This window comes from Nematolebias whitei, chromosome 6, assembly GCF_014905685.2.
Source record: "Nematolebias whitei isolate Nwh7 chromosome 6, NemWhi1, whole genome shotgun sequence".
Classification (NCBI taxonomy): domain Eukaryota; kingdom Metazoa; phylum Chordata; class Actinopteri; order Cyprinodontiformes; family Rivulidae; genus Nematolebias; species Nematolebias whitei.
In genome coordinates, this window is record NC_056503.1 from 2,558,545 (window position 1) to 2,580,175 (window position 21,631).

The 21,631-nt window shown below is 43.7% G+C and overlaps 1 protein-coding gene across 1 annotated transcript in view; it reads left to right on the forward strand.

The window, feature by feature from the left end:
- LOC119411476 (alpha-2-macroglobulin-like protein 1) overlaps nt 1–21,631 on the forward strand; it is a 670,820-nt gene that overhangs the window by 60,907 nt on the left and 588,282 nt on the right. The window contains exons 19-20 of the mRNA XM_037678427.1: nt 7,210–7,293; nt 7,394–7,570. Of these exons, the coding sequence (XP_037534355.1) occupies nt 7,210–7,293; nt 7,394–7,570 (261 nt within the window). The remainder of the gene's footprint in view (nt 1–7,209; nt 7,294–7,393; nt 7,571–21,631) is intronic.

Sequence of the window (21,631 nt, forward strand, 5' to 3'; positions counted from 1 at the left end):
AAGCGCTGGATCGCCAGCTCCCATCACTGTTGTTGTCCCGTTAGTGTCCTGAAGTGATGCAGAAAGAGCAACCATGTGGTGCACCAAGTAATTACTGAGGCGGCCGGCACGAGCTCTGGCATTATAAGCTTTGCAGAGGAAGTCATTTGTAATGCAACATTGAACCCGTAGGCACCAAATATTGGGGCGCAGGGCCTCTTCCATAGGAACAATGAGGGAGTCAACGGCGGGTTCAACCACCGGCATATGGTCCAGGCCTGCTTTGGCCAGATCATGCATAGCCGCCAACACCGGACCATCGAGGGGAGGTGTGAAAAGAATCTAGGGTCCCGCCAACAAGCATGCAACTCCCTCAAGTACTCCTCAGACAAGCCAAGCCAAGGACAGTACATCCTCCTCCGCAGCCAATTCAGGCATGGGTGGAAAAGTGAATTTAGTCACTGCCACCAAAGCCTCTAGGTAGCACGCCTGAAGTAGAGATTTCATTTCTGCCAGTTCTGCGGACAACTGCTCAACTCTCATAGCAAGGCCCTGATCAGGCTTAGCCTGCTTCTTCTTAGTAGGAGCCATAGAGGATGTGGCCTCATTCCAGCACTTTGAGCACATTTTCATTTCATTTATTTATTTCTATAGCGCTTTACATAACCACGATGATGGTGACCAAAGTGCTTAACAAAAACAGTAATTAACATGACAACAAGCTAAAAACAAGAAAAACACAATAAAATGACAAAAAAGAACCAGAAATGTCACCCCTGCTGGAATAAAAAAATCTTAAACTTCAATTTAAAAGGGCCAAGTTCAGTAACCCAACGTAGATCAAGCAGGAGCTTATTCCAGAGTTGAGGTGCGGCTGCAGAAAAGGCACGGTCACCCCAGCATTTATATTTTGTCCTTGAAACAGTGAGCAGGAGCTGGCTGTCTGACCTCAGAGACCTGGAGCGGGCGGGGAAACTTTACAACTCTGTTATATAAGTAGGAGTGAGGCCATTCAGAGCTTTAAAAACAAATAATAAAAGTTTAAAATCTATTCTAAAACAGACAGGAAGCCAACGTAGTGAGAGTAAAACAGGTGTGATGTGGTCCCATCTAGGAGTATTGGTTAAAAGGCGAGCTGCTGCATTTTGAACAAGCTGGAGGCGGTTCAGTGATGACTGAGATACACAGACATACATAAGCGGAGCCACCTGCCCAGAAGGCAGAAGGTCATCGCCAAGCTCAGGGAACTGGACCAGCCGAGCAACTGGGTCAGCCAAGCCACCCTCATGGCATGGGGCATATAACTGAAATTCATGCAGGGATTCTCAGATAGAGCCTCCACCAGGTGCTCATGCCCAAGGCAGGCAGGGCACATGTTGTGGCCGTCATCTACCTTAAGCATGGCCCCACAATTGGTGCAACAGTGTGAGCCGTCCATGTCTGAAACTGCACTGGGTTAATTGCAGGCAGATAAATAAACAGACTTAAACCCCCAGTATACTCCCACGTACATCCATACGCGGAGGTACGCACATACGTACGCGGAGGTACGAGTGTACCCCCCAGGGCATGTTCGTGCAAAGCTAAATTTTTTACGACCGCATATGTGGTGTCGCACAATAAACTGCCCAGCGACGGACTGTTTTGTATGCGACACCAATGTATTAAATTCCCCTTCTTCATCCCTGATCTGGCCTTTTCTTTTGTTTTTTTGCCAAGAGGCAAGTGATATCTTCCTGCTCCGTTGATGCCATGACTGAAAAGGTGAGAAATGAAAGAATTTGTCACGAGCGAATTAAACTCAGGTCCAGCATGGCTGCGGGAGGGTCTGGTGATTTCCTGGTGGGCTGGTCTGATGTGTGGGCTGCAGAGCCAGCGATCCCTGTTTTTTTAGTTGTTTTTTTAGATATTTTTATTAACAACATATAAACACAGAACAAAGCTGCGGCTGAGGCTGCCAGCGCTTTTTTTTAACCTGTCAATCACTCCAGTAGGCGTGTCAGCAAATGACCAATCGGCAAACTCAATTTGTCCCAAAGATAAACGCCCCTTGTCTGTGAAGCTGCTCTGCAGCTGCTCGGGGTGTACACTCGAGTATCAAGTCTGAACCCTCTGCGTACAATATACATGTACGTACGCGTGAACGAACGTACGCGGGAGTATACTGGGGGCTTAAGATTGGAAGAGGGAGCGAGGATGCTACCATCACCAATCAAAGCAAGAAAAGTCAGCAAAGGGGCTGCACACCATCAGCCACGTCCAGAATACAAAATGAAGGCAAACTGGGAGAGGGGGCGAAAATGCTGCCGTCACCATTTAGGGAACAATACAAACAAAAAAGAGAGGCTAACACAGTAGTTTAGCTCAGAACTCTGATCAGAAGGTAGCTAAAATTGGGAGAGGGGGTGAAAACATTGCCATCTCCAATTAAAGCAGAACAATCAGTGAGGCGTCCAGCCTTGATCAGGGAAAAATCGGCCAGAATTAAGAGAGGATGCAAGACGCTGTTGTCACCTATTAAGGAAAAATGGTAGCTTGGCGAAAAAATAGGCCAACAAGTTGGGAGAGGGAGAGAAATGTTCCCATCATCAACTAAACAAAACAAGCAACTTAGGGAGGCTAACAACATTAGCTCAGTCCAACAGGTTATGAAGCTGGCTGAAATTAGGAACTGAGGCGAGACACAGTCATCACCAATTAAAGCAGCAGCAGCTTTAGCAATACAGCAGCTTAGGGATGCTAACACAGTTAGCTAAATCCAAGCTATGAGACTGGCTAAAACTAGGAGCAGAGGCAGGATGCTATCATCACCAATTAAAGCAATGTGGCAGCCTAGGCCAAAACAACCAACTCAGGGATGCTAACACAGTTAGCACAGATATCATCCATCCATTTTCTTCCGCTTATCTGGGGTCGGGTCCGGTGGTAGCAGCTTAAGTACGGAGGCCCAGACTTCCCTCTCCCCAGCCACTTGGGCCAGCTCCTCCGGGGGAATCCCAAGGCATTCCGAGGCCAGCCGAGAAACATAGTCCCTCCAGCGTGTCCTGGGTCTTCCTCTGGGCCTCCTTCCGGTGGGTCGTGTCCAGAACACCTCACCAGGGAGGCGTCCAGAAGGCATCCTAAACAGATGCACGAGCCACCTCAACTGGCTCCTCTCGACGTGGAGAAGCAGCGGCTCTACTCTGAGTCCCTCCCGGATGATCGAGCTTCTCACCCTCTCTAAGGGAGAGCCCAGACACCCTGCGGAGAAAACTCATTTCAGCCGCTCGTATCTGAGATCTCGTTCTTTCAGTCACAACCCAAAGCTCATGGCCATAGATGAGGGTAGGAACGTAGATCGATCGGTAAATTGAGAGCTTCGCCTTTTGACTCAGCTCTCTCTTCACCACGACAGACCTGTACAGCACCCGCTTCATTGCAGACGCTGCACTTATCCGCCTATCGATCTCACGCTCCATTTTTCCTTCATTTGTGAACAAAACCCCAAGATACTTGAACTCCTCCACTTGGGGCAGGACCTCCTCCCTGACTCGGAGAGGGCACTCTACCCTTTTCCAGCTCAAGACCATGACTTCAGATTTGGAAGTACTGATCTTCATCCCAGCTGTGTCGCACTCGGCTGAGAACCGTTCCAGCGAAAGCTGTACATCATGATCTGATGAAGCCAACAGGACTATATCATCTGCAAAAAGCAAAGACGCAATCCTAAGGCCACCAAAAATGGATCCCCTCAACACCTTGGCTGCGCCTATAAATTCTGTCCATAAAAGTTATGAACAGAATCGGTGACAAAGGACAACCTTGGCGGAGTCCAACTTTCACCGGGAACGAGCCCGACTTACTGCCGGCAATGCAGACCAGGCTCTGACACCGGTCATACAGGGACCTAACAGCCCGTATCAAAGGGCCCGGTACCCCATACTCCCAGAGTACCCCCCCACAGGGTTCCCCGAGGGACGTGGTCGAACGCCTTCTCCAAGTCCACAAAGCACATGTAGACCGGTTGGGCAAACTCCCACGCACCCTCCAGGACCCTGCTGAGAGTGTAGAGCGGGTCCAGTGTTCTACGACCAGGACGAAAACCGCACTGCTCCTCCTGAATTCGAGGTTCTACTATCCGATGGACCCTCCTCTCAAGAACCCCTGAATAGACCTTACCAGGGAGGCTTAAGAGCGTGATACCCCTGTAGTTGGAACACACTCTACGGTCCCCCTTTTTGAATAGGGGGACCACCACCCCGGTCTGCCAATCCAGGGGAACTTCCCCCGATGTCCATGCAATATTGCAGAGTCGTGTAGGTCAACACAACCCTACAACATTCAGAGCCTTAAGGAACTCTGGGTGAATCTCATCCACCCCTGGGGCACTGCCACCGAGGAGATTTTTAACCACCTCAGTGACCTCAGCACCAGAGATTGGAGGGCCTGACCCACAGTCCCCAGGCTCCTCTTCCTCTGTGAAAGACGTTCCAGTGGGATTGAGGATGTCTTCAAAGTATTCCACCCACCGACCTACAACATCCCGAGTTGAGGTCAGTAGCACACCACCCTCACTATAAACAGGGTTGGTAGTATACCGCTTTCCGCCACGAGACGCCGAATGGTGGACCAGAATCGCCTCGAAGCCGTGCAGAAGTCATTCTCCATGGCCTCTCCAAACTCCTCCCATGCCTGAGTTTTTGCCTCAGTGACCACCCGAGTCACATGTCGCTTGGACTGCCGGTGTCCATCAGCTGCTTCCGGGGTCCCACATGCCAAAAAGGCCTGATAGGACTCCTTCTTCAGCCTAACAGCATCCCTCACTGCAAGTATCCACCACCGGCTTCGAGGGTTGCTGCCGCGACAGGCACCGACAACCTTGCAGCCGCAGCTCCGGTAAGCCACCTCGACAATAGAGGCCCACATGACCCACTCAGACTCAATGTCCCCCACTTCCCCCGAAACATGTTTGAAGTTCTCTCGGAGGTGGGAGTTAAAGCTCTGTCTCGCAGGAGACTCTGCCAGACATTCCCAGCAATCCCTCACAATACGTTTGGGCCTGCCAGGTCTGACCGGCATCCTCCCGCACCATTGGAGCCAGCTCACCACCAGGTAGAGATCAGTGGACAGCTCCGCCCCTCTCTTCACCTGAGTGTCCAAGACATGTGGCCGCAGGTCAGATGAGACAACGACAAAGTCGATCATCAAACTGCGGCCTAAGGTGTCCTGGTGCCAAGGGCACATATGGACACCCTTATGCTTGAACATGGTGTTTGTTATGGACAATCCATGACGAGCACAGAAGTCCAACAACAGAACACCACTCGGGTTCAGATCAGGGGGGCCGTTCCTCCCAACCACACCCCTCCAGGTCTCACTGTCATTGCCCACGTGAGCATTGAAGTCCCCCAGCAGAACAAGGGAGTCCCCAGGAGATGCACTTTCCAGTACCCCCTCCAAGGACTCCAAAAAGGGTGGATAATCTGAGCTGTTGTTTGGTGCAAAAGCACAAACGACAGTCAGAACCCATCCCCCCCCACACGTAGGCGGAGGGAGGCTACACTCTCATTCACTAGGGTGAACCCCAACATACAGGCACCAAGATGGGGGCAAAAAGTATGCCCACTCCTGCTCGGCGCCTCTCACCAAGGGCAACTCCAGAGTGGGAGTGTCCATCCCCTCTCAAGGAAACTGGTTCCAGAGCCAGAGCCATGCGTAGAGGTGAGTCTGACTATTTCTAGCCAGAACTTCTCAACCTCACATACCAGCTCAGGCTCCTTTCCCATCAGTGAGATGACATTCCACATCCCAATAGCCAGCTTCTGTAGCCGAGGATCAGACCACCAGGGTCCCCACCCTCGGCCACCACTCATCCCACATTGCACCCGACCCCTTTGGCCCCTCCCACAGGTGGTGAGCCCATGGGAAGGGGGACCCACATCTCCTCTTCGGGCTGTGCCCGGCCGAGCTCCATGGGTAAAAGCCTGGCCACCAGGCACTCGCCCGCGTGCCCCACCTCCAGGCCTGGCTCTGGAGTGGGGCCCCGGTGACCCACGTCCGGGCTAGAGAACAGCGAGTCCATTTATTTTGCTCATCATTGGGGTGTTTGGGCTGCACTTTGTCTGGTCCCTCCCCTAGAACCTGTCTGCCTTGGGTGACCCTACTAGGGGCATGAAGCCCATGACAGCATAGCTCCTAGGATCATTGGGACACTCAAACGCCTCCACCATGGTAAGGTGGCTGCCCAGGGAAGGCAAAACAACAAACTTATAAACAAGTAAGGCAGAATAAATAGAGGCTAACAGCACTGTTAGCTTAACTGAAGGAATTTTGGTGAGAGGAGATGCTTCTTCACCAAATAAGTAAAAGAAGAGCTTGGGTGCTAACAATTAGCTCAGTCCAGGCTGAGCACAAGGTAGGACAAACCACGGGAGTGACATGCTGCCATTTTTGTACCAGTAAAACAAGAGAGCTAACATGGTAGCTCCGTCAAGCTTTATGAGTTTAACTGAAAATTAGGAGCAGAGCAAATGGCTACCGTGAAATAAACTGCTGCTAACCGTGTTAGTTCCTGTTAACAAAGGGAGAGACTAAGCAAGGAATGCTGCCTCACCACATATTAAACAATAATTTAGAGAGGTACTTACCACTCTCTCGATAGCAACTCTAGTGTTATACACACAACATCATAGTCAAACGCTGTAGTCGGTAGGAGAGGCAAAAAACACAGTTTTTTTCCGACAACCAGCAGAATACCTTGACCCACGCCAACTCGTCGCAGCTCACAGGAGGGCGGCACACCGCAACTCCTACCAACAAGCAACTGGGCGTCCAACGACGGTGACAGGGTCTGTAGCAAATCGAACCGCATGCAAGAAGAAAAAAGGATCTGAGCTACGGATGAAACGGGGCTATATACCCCCTGCCCTGGCCAATCATCCGACATGTCACAGTTGTGACTTTTTTGATATTACTACTCAAACGACGCATGCGGGCATGGAATATTCAGTGCTTCATAAACACCTTCTGGTGGTCAGTAGGAATGAAATAGAACTGATTAACTTTGAGTCATTGCCATTCAAATGGCTGCCACAGGTAACTGACTTAACCAACACAAAGGTTATAACTCAGTCAACTGTACAAATATTGAGCTAAAACATGTTCTGGTAGTAGCAGCTGAGAGTTATCCTCGACATGTACCAGATCTTTCAAGATCTCACATTGTCTTCTGTTGTTGTCTTTTATTCCCAGAGGGACCCGTGGAGAAGAATATTTCTCTGCTTCTGCCTGAGATGTTTGTTAATGGATCAGCCAGAGCGACTGTCTCTGTCCTGGGTTGGTGAAGCCATGCCGACTTTCCTGCAGTCTCTTCTCTTACACTCATTGGCTCAAACATCCAGCCGATCTGAGCTTGTTTCCCTTCTCGTCTCTGCAGGTGACCTGATGGGCCGTGCCATGCAGAATCTGGACAAGCTCCTGGCGATGCCGTACGGCTGCGGCGAGCAAAACATGCTGTTGTTCGCACCAAACATCTTTATCCTCAACTACCTGAACAGCTCTGGCCAGCTGACTCCAGCCATTTTGGCCAAGGCAAAGGGCTTCCTGGAGAACGGTGAGCACTGCAGAAACTGATGGAAACAAGAGAGGAGGCTTCCTCAGCACTTTGTCAGAGAAAGACAACAAATCAGATTTGACACAAAGCTGCACCATTTACTACTTCATAATTCTGTCAATAATCATAGGACAATTTGAAGCAATGATGCAATCATAAGAAAAGCGTTATGACTTTCTAGTGTTTGTTACCAAACCATATTCTGCACTCCAAATATGCAAACATTTCTTCAGTGAGAAGTTTAGATTTGAGAATTTCTTACTATAGAAAAACAAGTTACATCATTTAGCCCAGGGGTCTGCAACCTTTTTGATCAAAAGAGCCTTTTCTACCCCTTGCTCACTAAAATGTGTCCAGAGCCACAAAACCTTCAACTGTGATTATCAACTGATGGCCCATGGACCAATTTGAGTTTGTTGGAGGGGGGCTTTTCTGACCAGGTGGGATGACTTTATAAAACTAAAATTATATAATGAATTTTAACATTCATTGATATTTTACATTTTAGGATTAAAGAAAAAAAATTATGCAAAGAAGGAAAGAAATTACAGTTTTTAGAAAATTTTATAAAAATTAAAACACTCTGATCTCTGAAGATCTAATCTGTGGAAAAGTTAGTTAAGTATCCCACTTTAAAGTAATAAAGTGTGCATAAAAATAGGTCATTTTGTTGGATCTGTAGTAGTGACATTGGAATTTTAAATGAAAAACACATCCATGTACTTTGACTTAAACTGTTTTATTTTCTACTTTTATTTATTTTGACTTAAACTATGTTTTATTTTTTAATTCTTCTTGTCAAACTGAATCACTGAATTTCTTCAAAGCAAATTCTCCAAATAATTTCTGGTGGGTTGAGAAAGATCCCACTGCAAAGCTAGAAGTTAGATAAATGCATTAGCTAAAACTTATCAACAGGTTTTGCTCCTTGTATTAGTAATAGTCACATAATTTCAGAAAAAATTCAACAACAAAAAATCTTCTAAAACTTATCTTTTCTTTTTTGAGCATAAAAGCCAATAAAATTTATTTCCATGTTAATTTTGGTCAAAGTTTCAAAGAGCTGCAGACGAGGGACGAAAGGGCCACATGTGGTCCCAGAGCCAGCAGGTTGCAGACCCCTGATGTGTCCCATTAAAAGTTAAATGTCAGGCTCACCACTTTATCTGTTCATTAGCTAAATATCTCATGAACTAATAGATGAATGTTAATGAATTGTGCAGAAAGTAATTGCATATCCATCTACAAGTGATGAATTGTGACCCTCAAACACACAAATGGCTGCCCCTCAGTCATTTTAACTGTTGAAGACCTATAATTCAGTGTGGTAGTAGCTGAGAGTCATTTACAAGCAGTAGCAGCTCCTGAGCATCAATATTAGTGGAGCTTTCCTGCTGGAATCACTAAACGCACCAATTGTACAGTCAGTGCTACATTTTACGTTGGAAAAGAGAGGATATACTGTATGTTGCTAATATTTATTTATTTTGTGTGGACAAAGTTGCTTTTTTTCCTCTCCCTCCTGTGGGCTGAGGTTGTTTGTGTCTCATGACAACAGTCTGGTTTGATTATTAAATCAGAAAAACCGGTATATTCATGTTGTTCCAAACTAGAGCCCGACCAATGTAGAAGACTTGGCTATCACCAAAACTGATACTGTTGTGGGGCAGGGGTCTCAGATAACCGATATAATGGCTGAAAATCTTTAAGCTTTGTCCACCTCCAAGAATTTTAGTAAACAGCGAGTGGAGCGAGGCTTGTTTATTTATTGCAGCTGTTAGCGTTGCACGTTCGTGGTGAGACGTATTGTGTCACTTCCTGTTTGTCTGTTGGTAGCTCGAGTGAATTGTTTGCTCGAGTCATCTCTTGTTTTCTGGATTTATCTGTCGTTTGCACAGTTTTTCATTCTAGTTCACAAACGCACTTAGTACAGTTGTTTTTCTACTGTTTGATAGTGCTTAAAACACCTCTTATCTTTCAACACTTCTCGGTTTTTATTGGTGTATTGGGATCTGCTAGCTCTTGCTAGCATTAGCGTAGCATGGCTGCTGCTTCTCTCCCTGCTTCCTCTGTTTTCTCTTGCTCTGTGTGTCAGATGTTTAGTTACTCCTCTGCCTCCTTTAGTGGTAATGATACATGCAACAAATGTAGTCTTATGGTAGCTTTGGAGGAGAGGCTGTCCGAACTGGAAGCTCGGCTCTGCGCTGTAGAAAAACCAGTAGCTAGCCAGGTCCCCTTAGACAGCACGGAACCACAAAGGCTATAGCTCCCGTTAGCGGTCCTCCAGCAGACCCCGAGCAGCCGGGACCCCATGCCGGCTTGGTGACGGTCCGGAGCAAGCATAGTGCTAAGGCCAAGCCCCCAGTTCACCACCGACCCGTTCACGTTTCTAATCGATTTTCCTTGATCAATGACACACCCACTGAGAAACAGACCCTGGTTATTGGCAGCTCCATAGTCCGAAACGTGTCTTTAGGGACTCCAGCGGCCATAGTCAAATGCATTCCAGCGGCCATAGTTAAATGCATTCCGGGGGCCAGAGTGGGCAACACTGAATCTTATCTGAAACTGCATGACTAAGGCTAAAGCTAAATACAGTAAGATTGTTATTCACGTCGGTGGTAATGACACCTGGTTAGCCAATCGGAGGTCACTAAAATTAATGTTGCTTCGGTGTGTGACTTTGCTAAAACCATGTCGGACTCTGTAGTTTTCTCCGGCCCCCTCCCCAACCTGACCAGTGATGACATGTTTAGCTGTATGTCGTCGTTTAACCGCTGGGTGTCCAGGTGGTGTTCTGACAACGACGTGGGCTACATAGATAACTGGAGTTCTTTCTGAGGAAAACCTGGTCTGATACGGAGAGATGGCATCCATCCCACTTTGGACAAAGCTGCTCTTCTTTCTAGAAATATGGCTGATTTTATTTGTCCCCCAAATTATTGACAACCCAGGGTCCAGTCCAGGAAGCAGAGTTGTAGTCCTCCACACCTCTCTGCTGCTTCTCCTCTGTTACCCACCCACACCCCCATTGAAACAGTGTCAACTCGCCCACGGCTCAAATTAAATAAACCAAAAATCAGCTCTAAAAATATAAACCATAAAAATCTGATTAAAATAAACACAGTTACTTTACCAGAGCAAAGTCATTAAATGTGGATTATTGAACATCAGATCTTTTTCCTCTAAATCCCTGTTAGTTAATGAACTGATAACTGATCATCATAGTGATTTATTCTGTCTGACAGAAACTTGGCTACAACAGGAGGATTTTGTTAGTATAAATTAATCCACTCCTGTTAATTATTTAAATTTTCATGTTCCTAGAACAACTGGCAAGGTGGAGGAGTAGCTTCTATTTTTCAGTCAGGATTATTGATTAATGCCAAACCAGTTATTAGTTATGATTCTTTTGAATCACTGTCCCTCAGTCTTTCTCATCCAAAATGGAAATCAGAAAAGCCACTTGTACTAGTTGTTCTATATCATCCACCAGGTGCTTACTCTCAGTTTTTGTCTGAATTCTCAGAATTATTAACTGACTTACTATTAAATACTAATAAAATCATCATAATGGGTGATTTCAATATTCATGTAGATGTTGAAAGTGATAGCTTAAGCATAACCTTTAATAATTTAATAGACTCATTTGGTTTTACCCAAAACGTCCGCACATCTACTCATTCTTATCATCACACTCTTGATTTAGTTCTGACCTATGGTGTAGAGATTAAGGACTTGGTAATAGTTCCTCAAATTCCTATTCTGTCCGACCATTTTTTAATAACCTTTGAGTTTACATTAAATGACTACACAGTCACTGAGAGTAAATTTCATCTCAGCAGGTGCTTATCAGAAAATGCTGTAACCAAATTTAAACGATCTCTTCCATCAATGTTTTCCTCTGTCTTGCAGAGTAATGCATCAGAGAACAGTGACTTAGATCATCTAGTTGAACATCTTACAACTTCAATGCAAAGTTCACTTGATAAAATTGCTCCAATGAAAAAGAAAGTAATCAATCAGAGGAAACTGGCTCCTTGGTTCAATTCTGTTACGTACTTTAAAGCAGGCATCTAGAAACCAGGAGAGAAAATGGTGCATGGTGCTCTACTAATGTTGAAGAATTTTATTTAACTTGGAAAAATAGTCTGCTAACATATAAAAAAAGCTCTCTATAAAGCTAGAACTTTATATTACTCATCTTTAATAGAGAGAATAAAAATAACCCTAGGTTTCTGTTTAGTACTATTGCTAGATTAATTCAAAGTCCCATTTCTGTTGAACCATGTATCCCTACAACTATAAGTAGTGATGACTTCATGAGATTCTTTATAAATAAAATTATTTCAATTTGAGAGAAAATTCAAACCATCCTTCTTTCTACTATCTCTAGTCCCCTGTCAAATGAGGCAACTTAAAAAAATTCGCTAGACCTGATTTATGTTTGGACAGTTTTTGTCCTGTTGAGCTCTCTGGATTGTCAAAAATAATAACCTCATCCAAACCATCCACATGCCTGCTAGATCCCATCCCAACCAGACTGTTTAAAGAGGTATTTCCCCTAATTAATGTCCACATTTTGGATCTACTTAATTTGTCTTTAATGGATGGTTATGTACCACAGCGCTTTAAGATTGCTGTAATTAAACCTTTACTTAAGAAGTCTGACCTTGATTCAGAAATTCTGGCCAATTATAGACCTATATCTAATCTAACTTTCATCTCAAAAATTCTAGAGAAAATAGTTGCAGGTCAGTTGCGTACCATACCATACCATACCATACCATACCATACCAATTTATTTATAAAGCACTTAAAATACAACAAGCAGTCGTCCGAAGTGCTGTACAAAATTAAAAACAAACAAAAAAACAGTAAAACAATAAAAACATCTAAATATACATAAAAAAAATCAGAACATCATAAGTAAAAGAATACAACATTAAGACACAGATGCTGACTCACTCTAGGTTAAAAGCCAATGGAAAAAAAAAACTTTTTAAACGAGTTTTAAAAACTGAAAGTGACGGGGCCTGCCTGACCTCCAGCGGCAGCTCATTCCACAATTTAGGAACCAGAGCTGAAAAGGCTCTGTCTCCTCTGGATTTATAAAAGGTTTTCGGGACTGCTAAAAACATCTGGTCAGAGGATCTAAGAGCACGTGATGGTATGTAAAAGTGAAGCAGTTCAGATAGATAAGATGGACTAAGGCTGTTCAAAGACTTAAAAACAAACAATAGAACTTTAAAATGAATTTGAAACTGGACAGGAAGCCAGTGAAGGGACATCAGAACTGGAGTGATGTGCTCACACCTGCCTGTACCAGTCAAAAATCGTGCAGCAGCATTTTGTACCAGCTATAACCGTGAGTGCAAGGCCTGGCTAACTCCTATCAACAGAGAGTTACAATAATCCAGGCGTGAAGTAATAAAAGCGTGGATTACTGTCTCTAAGTGGTGTCTAGAAAGGAGGGGCTTGAGTTTTGACAGGCGCCTCAGCTGAAAAAAAAGGTGACTTAACCACATTGTTGACATGGCAGTCAAGTTTCAGGCAGGGGTCCATTTTCACTCCTAAATTTGTCAAAATGGATTTTTCATATGAGGCCAAAGAGGAAAAATCCAAGGTGGAGAAACTGCTAGGGCCAGAGGATTTAAAGACTGTAACCTCAGTCTTCTTTTCATTAAAATGGAGGAAATTAAGTGCCATCCATCCTCTAATGTCATCAAGACAGTCCAAGAGAGACTGAGTGGAGCCATTTAGTTTCAAAGGGAAATAGACTTGACAGTCATCTGCATATAAATGAAACTGCACACCATGCTTTCTGAAAACAGAACCCAGTGGCAGAAGGTAAAGAGAAAACAGGAGAGTACCAAGAATAGAGCCCTGGGGTACCCCCCAGGGGAGGGCAGCAGAAGCAGAGGTAAAATTATCCATCATCACACTGAAATTTCTGTCAGAAAGGTAGGACCTAAACCACTGCAGAGTTGAGCCAGTGATGCCCACCCACTGCTCCAGTCTGGAGATGAGAATGCCATGGTCAACTGTGTCGAAAGCAGCTGTTAAATCTAAAAGCACAAGTAAAACACAGTTTCCAGAATCCAGTGCTAAAAATATGTAATTAAAAACCCTTAAAAGAGCAGATTCAGTGCTGTGGCACATTTTAAAACCAGACTGGAAGACCGCTAAAATTTTAAATTCATCCAAAAATGCCTTCAGCGGCGTGTAAACAATTTTTTCCAAATATCCTGATGCATGCTCAATAATCCAGGTAGAAAAATCCAAAAAAGTTCAATCTGGTCCTCTGTATCACAGAGCAGACAGCATCCCCACTAACTCAGGACCCAGGCAGAAGGAGAAATCCTACACAAGACAGGCTCTAGAGCAATGTGGATATCCTAACTGGACCTTCCTGAAAGCAGAGAAGAAACCCAAACAGGACTCCAGTCAGCCATCAGGTGAAAAGGAGGAACCCAGACCCAGACCAGTGGTCATTCCGTATGCTGAGGGAGAATCAGAGAAACTGAGATGTTTATTTTCTAACCATAACGTCCCAGTGGCTTTTAAACCCCCCAAAAAATTACGGCAAAGACAGGTTCATCCCAAAGATCCAGTCCCCCGGCACAAACAGAGTAATATTGTGTATGCTGTTCAGTGTCAGGAGGGCTGTGATCAGTCTTACATCGGGGAAACTAAACAGCCACTGGTCAAAAGGATGGCCCAGCACAGAAGATCAACATCATCAGGCCAGAACTCTGCAGTCTACACTCATCTCCAGGCCAGCGGTCACTCTTTCAGCGATGAAGATGTTCACATCCTGGACAGAGAGGAACGATGGTTTGAGAGAGGAGTAAAGGAGGCCATCTTTGTGAAAAGAAATTGTCCATCATTAAACAGGGGTGGAGGCCTCCGTGTTCAACTGTCCCCCTCTTACAATGCTGTTATTGCTAGTATCACTCAACCCCCTGTGAATAGTAAACAGCCATCAGTGTGCTAATGATCCATTGTTAGGCTGATGGTCCTTCTTGACCATGTGAGCAGCTGGTTTTGGTTGTCAGCAGCAAACTGGTTGATCCACTCTGAGAAGGTGCTATTTAAGAGACTGAGCTGAATACAGCACCTCAAACTGAGGAAGTCTCTCGGATGAGAGACGAAACGTTTCTGTATTTTTTTGCTTTGTTTTGTTTTTTGTTTTTTGAATGTCCAGAGGACCAGATTGAACATTTTGATTTTTTTTCCAAAATTTTGGATATAAAGGGTTACTTTGTGATTGGTCTAAAGTTTGATAAAGATGATGGATCAAGGCCAGGTTTTTTCAACAATGGCTGCACCACAGCATGTCTAAAATTGCTTGGTACCACACTAGACATCAAACTGCTGTTGATCACATTTAAGATAAAGGAGCCAACAGTAGAAAATACCTCCTTAAAAAAATATGGAAGAACAACATCAAGGGGAGAACCCGATGATTTCATGCTGGTGACAAGTTTCTCTAGATATGAGAGGGAAATAGGCTCCAAATGATCAAAAACAGCAGGACAGAGGACCAGGATGGAAGGGTCATGGGATGGAAAAGAGATACAGGCCCTAGAGTTAATAACCTTGTCCAAGAAAAAATTAAGAGACTTATCACAAAGTTCTCTGGATGCTTCAAGAGGGACCGGTTCATGTGCATTGAGGACAGTGTTGATTGTATTATAAAGAACACGTGGTTGTGAGAGTTAGCAGCAATAATGTCAGATAAATATTTTACTCTGGCTGTTTTCACAGCTCGTTGATATCGATACCAACTCTCTCTCAGTATATCAAAAGAGACTTGGAGTCTGTCCTTTCTCCACTTGCGTTCATTTCTCCTGCATTCCGGTCTAATGGCACAGGTATGGTCACTCAACCATGGGTCTGATCTTGGCTTTGAGCGTCTGGTTTTAATCGGGGCCACATCATTCAATACAGTATTGCATAAAGAATCAAAATATAAGGAAAGCTCCTCAGTGCTGAGAGACACAGAGAGCTGTGACTCTAAAACGATTAAAGACAGTGGAGAAATGGGCAGCAGAGTACGAGTTAAAAACACGGCAGCGTCGAGCAGGAGCACAGGACTTAACAGGTTTAGAAACAGGAATAAAATCAAATAAAACAAGCATGTGGTCTGAAAACAATGCATCACCAATTTCCAAGTTAAAAATAAATAAACCGTAAGATAAAACAAGGTCCAGGGTGTGTGTACGTTCATGGGTTGGGCCCTTCACTGACTGAGTGAGGCCAAAAGCATCCACTACATCTAAGAAATCCTTCACCAGCGGCTTTCCTGTGCAACACACGTGAATATTAAAATCTCCAAGAATTAAAATTTGCTCATATTTAGATGTAAAATCACCCAAGAAATCAGAAAAGTCCCGTATGAAGTCCTTATTATACTTAGGTGGCTGGTAGATGATGGCGCACATAAGCGGAGGAGCGCAGCCCAACTCAAACATGTTCAGTTCAAAGGTAGAAAACACAGTCGGAAGGGACAGCTGCTTACAGTCAAAGCTTGATTTATAAATAATTGCCAAACCTCCTCCATGACCCAAGGACCTTGGGGTATTAAAATATGAGCAACCTTGGGGTAATAGCTCTGAAAAAACACTGGACTCACCCAGAGAAATCCAAGTCTCAGTCACGCAGAGAAAGTCCAAACCCTGGGACGAATAAAAGTCCTTCAGGATAAAAGTTTTGTTTGTAACAGATCTTGCGCTTACCAGACCTATCCTGATGGGAACTGGGTCCGGCGAAGCAGAAGAAGGAGTAATCCGTACAAGGTGTCGCAGATTTCCCAGGTTGGCACCTCGCCAGCGCAGATGCAGAGGAGTGAGATGTGGAGGAAAGAAGTGTTGATCTGAGACGATAACAGGTACCATCCAGGAATCAACAGGTCCAAGGAGCGCCGAGAAGCATACAGTCCAGAGACTGATCCAAGCTGGGAGAGGAAGATTCCTGGCGATTTTGACAAACCAGTCCTCAGCCTCACCAAGAGCCCGCCGCGTTTACCTCGATGCCGGTGACGTCTTCTCCGGCGAGGGGGGTGTGGTGCCTGACACAGGTAAGATGGAACTCCGGCCAACAGTTGGGGCAAACAATCGTGCTTTTCATGACAGTGATTTAAAACTTTTGCAGTAGGCAGACAAAGCCCCAAAAGGGTTTGGCGATCATACACCAGTGGAGAGTTCACATCAGAAAAGTAGCACAGAAACAACAATAAAAACAGAAAAACAGAGAGCAGTAGACGACTCGCCAAACACACTGGTGCCATCTTACCGTGGGTCCACCAGCCAGCCTACAGAGGACGCTCTGTTTTGTTGCATGAACATCTACAAAGAAATAATCTGTTTGGAGTTTCAGTCAGGGTTTAGAGCTCATCATAGAGCAGAAACAGCACTAGTAAAAGTCACTAATGATATTCTCATGACCTGAGACAATGGACTTGTGTTTGTACTGGTCCTGTTAGACCTCAGTGCTCCATTTGATACAGTTGATCACAATATTTTACTACAGAGGCTTGAACATGATATTGGGATTACAGGAACAGCTTTAAAATGGTTTAAATCATATCTATCTGATAGATTCCAGTTTGTAAATGTAAATAATGTTTTTTTTTTCATACACCAAAGTTAGTCATGGAGTTCTTAAGGGCTCAGTGCTTGGGCCAATACTCTTTACCTAATGGAAGCATATATAAAGTAAAGTTATTAAACAGCATGGGATACATTTTCATTGTTATGCTGATGACACACAATTATATTTGTCCATTAAATCCAATGAAGCCAATCAGCTACTTAGACTACAAGCAAGACATAAAACCTGGATGACCCTTAATTTTCTCTTGTTGAACACAGACAAGACTGAGGTTTTGGTTTTTGGACCTGAGCACCTTGGGAATTAATTTGTCAGTCTTTCTCCCTCCTTAGGTGGCATTAATCTGCCCTCCAGCTCTAATGTTAAAAATCTTGGTGTTATTTTTGAGCAGGACATGTCTTTTATCCCCCACATTAAAAACGTTACTAGAACTGCCTTCTTCCACCTGCATACTATCGCTAAATTAGGAACATCTTATCTAAAAATGATGCAGAAAAACTGGTCCATGCATTTGTCACATCTAGACTGAACTATTGCAATGGTTTATTATCTGGATGCCCAAATACTTCTTTAAAACGTCTTCAGTTGATCCAAAATGCTGCTGCCAGAGTCTTAACTGTAGTTAGTAGTGGAGATCATATCTCTCCGGTTTTAGTTTATCTCCCTTGGCTCCCTGTCAAATCAAGAATAGAATTCAAAATCTTACTTCTAACCTACAAAGCTCTCAACAACCTGGCTCCATCTTATATTACAGATCTTATTGTTCCATATTTTCCCAACAGAGCACTTCGCTCTCAGACTGCAGGTTTACTTGTGGTTCCTAGAATTTACAAAAACAGAATGGGAGGCAGATCTTTCAGTTATCAGGCTCCTCTCTTGTGGAACCAACTTCCAATCTCTGTCCATGAGGCTGACACATTATCCAGTTTTAAAAATAGGCTTAAGACTTTCCTTTTTGATAAATCCTATAGTTAGGGTTGGCTTGAGTTTCCTGAGCTGTCCCTTAGTTATGCTGCTATAGGCTTAGACTGTTGGAGGACAAACTGACCACACTTTTTCACTCTGCTACTGTCTTTTCTTACTCTGCTCAACCTGTTTTGTATTTGTAATTATTTTTTCTATCCTTAACATGTGGGTTTTTTTTGTCTTTCGGGGACACCTTGACCTATACCTGGACCTACCATTCTGTGTTCATTTGTCTCCCCTTCCTGTCCTCTCAAACCAGCCGGTCAAAGCAGATGGCCGCTTGTCCTGAGCCTGGTTCTGCTGGAGGTTTCTTCTTTTTATAAAGGGAGTTTTTCCTTTCAACTGTTGCCATTGTGCTTGCTCAAGATGGGAGACTGCAACGAAGCCAAGAGTCAACTTGTCTGCTGGATTCCTTAGATAGAGAACTTTACTAATTGGCTCTCTTATGTATGTGAATGTTTCTGTAAATTGCCCTGAGACAACTTTGTTGTGATTTGGCGCTATATAAATAAACTGAATTGAATTGAATTAGCAACCATGAAGATCCACGCTCTACGTAGTCCCACAGTAGGTTTACAAGTGGTGCACTGGTCATAACAACTGTCTTCCTAACGTGCATTCACTTTTTCTATCCTCCACTATTCACCATAAAATTATCATGTGATATTAATATCAATTAAACAAAGAAACACCCTTCCCTGTTTATTGTTTAAACAGTCGGTCACGTATGGTGAAGGTCTCATTATTATTGACAGCAGCAGATTTTATTTTTCTTTATAGAGAAGTTAATATTTCAGACAAACAATGCATTTCATTGAGGAAGACAAAGATAATGTTACTAACACTAAGTAATGTTTATTTACTGCCACGTTCAATTTCTTGTTCTGGATAAAGTTTTACAAGGCAATAGTCCAGGGACATCAGAAGCATCTGTAATGTGGGGGGGGGGGGAGACACAGTGGTGTGTGTGCGTGCATGCATCAGTGTGTAAAAAAAAGTGTACACTAGTATATAAAAAAAGTAACATTTCACATAGATTTTCTTGCTTTAATTCCACACATTTAAAGCATGTTTCTCACCAAGTTTGTGTAAATTCAGCTGTGGACTTAAAGACATTTCAACTAGCGATCCACCTTTTTTTTTTTACTTCCGATCCGATCCCGATATCTGCATCTGGATATCAGCCGATACCGATACTATTCCGATATCATGATCATAATTGATTTTATGAGGCTGTAATAATCTCCTCTCAAGTACAGTTTGTACAAAAATATGCATGTATGTCCAAAAAGGCAACTTGAGTTTTATTAATGTTGGATAAGTTTCAAAGTTAGAATTAAATTCTGCTAACACAAAACATACTGTTTGTTTTATTCCTAGCTTTAAAGTGGATATTAAAGTGATTAAATGGCTTCAAACATCTGCTAAGTTCATGGCATAAAACAACACAGACATGTTAAATGGACTGTACTTATATAGCACCTTTCTATCTTATTTCAAGATACTCAAAGCGCTTTACACTACAATCTGTGCCTCATTTACCCATTCATACAGCACTCTACTAGATCTCTTAGAGCTTAGAGCTTATTGAACAAATCATTCTAATGAGACTAATCAGTGCTTTAGATCACATTCATACACTGATGGGGCACACATCAGAGGCTATGAGGGGTTCAGTGTCTTGCCCAGAGACACTTCAGCATGTGGCTGCTGGTGGATTCGAACCCCCAACTCTCGCATTGGAGGACAACTGCTCTAACCACTCAGCCACAGCCGCCCCATATTCACACATGTTCCTGTTTTTACTATTTTACATCGGTTTATAATGTAGCTGTTTTTGTTTCTTTTTTTATACATATATAATTTTATTTTATTTTTCAGTTCATACTATTTTTTATGATTGTCTATTCAATTCACTTTATTTATATAGCTCCAAGTCACAACAGAAGTCATTTCAGGGCACTGTGCAGAAACATTAAAATAAGTTAACACAAACATTCATATATGAAAATAATAATTTAAGACTATTTATCTGAGCAGACTGCTTTGAATTTAACTCCATCATAAAACTCTCATCTTGAGCTGATAAATATCTCCTGGAGGGTAAATGTAAACTACATCTTGTCTGCAAATATTCAATCAAGCTGTGAAGCAGACAGTCTGATTTCGGTCAGCTGCGCTCAGTCTGCTCCTCTGAGACGGGCAGACTGAGCGCAGCTGACTGAAATCAGACTGTCTGCTCTGGACTGAACGAGAGAAACACACCGCTGAAGCCTTGAACATCCAATGTAAAACTAACTTTACGGCGGTGCTTGGCTAAACAATCCTCATGCTCTTTAATGTGGTGTTTTTTCAAATGTTTATTAAGTTCGTTGTATTGTAGGTCGCGACCGAGCTTCCCCCTCTAGATACAGCGGCTCTGCAGACATTTCAAGTTGCTTTCTTGCGGTATTTAGTGTAAAATATTTCCACGTGTTACGATGAAAAGTTGGTTAGCCGTTAGCAACAGTGCTGCTCAGTGCTCAGCCTTCAAAATAGTATTTACTCACATTTTAGCTGGCTGCAAACGATGAAATGGATTTCCTGAATGTGAGGTGGGTCTTATTACTCTGGGTTTCATGAAACACGCCTTCGTTCAGGAAATCTTTTCCATAATTTGAAGCCAACCTGCAGAGCAGATCATCAGACACAGACTTGCATCATGGATCAGAAAGATCGGCAGGTTTGATCGGAAAAATCCGATACGTAAATTATGCTAGTACCAATACCGGATCAGATCGGCCCCATCCCTAATTTCAACACTACTCTACTATCAGCTCAAATGGATGTTTCTCACGAAGCTTGAGGACAATAAGGTGTGGGGTTTTAAAGATATTTCAACTTTAATGCACCTTAACACACATCATCTTACAGCGTCACAGTTATTGCTAAGCGAAGATGCTAAAGACGTAGCTCTCTGTAGCATTCTCTCAAGCATCCTTCTAACCATGTATAAAGGTTTATGATCAAACCCATCCCTGTCAACAACTGCTCTCACTAAGCTTGCTAAGCTGGCAAGCGAGCAACACACAGTTGTCTATGATCTCCACCTCCTCCACCTGTGAGCATTCTCTGCCGAGGCAGGAGATGCAGAGGAGAAACACTGCATGCTGCTGGAGAGTTGTAGGTAACCAGGAAAACCTGGAGTGGACCTTTAGTGGTTTGAGTATTCTCATATTAATCAAGTGGAATGGATTTGTTCACGAAGAAAGAGAAAAAGTGTTGATTGAACTGGTAAATATGGGAGGTCCGAATGAATGTTTTTTTTTTAGTGTTGGGGAGGTACACATCCCCTTCACATATAATGGTTGCGACGCAGATGCAATAGTCTATTCTACGTTATCTAAACATTAACTTACTAACTTGAGAGGCACATAGCTAATGACAAGCAGGTTGGAGGAGTGAAGATAATTTATTATTGTTGATTTTTTATTTATTTTA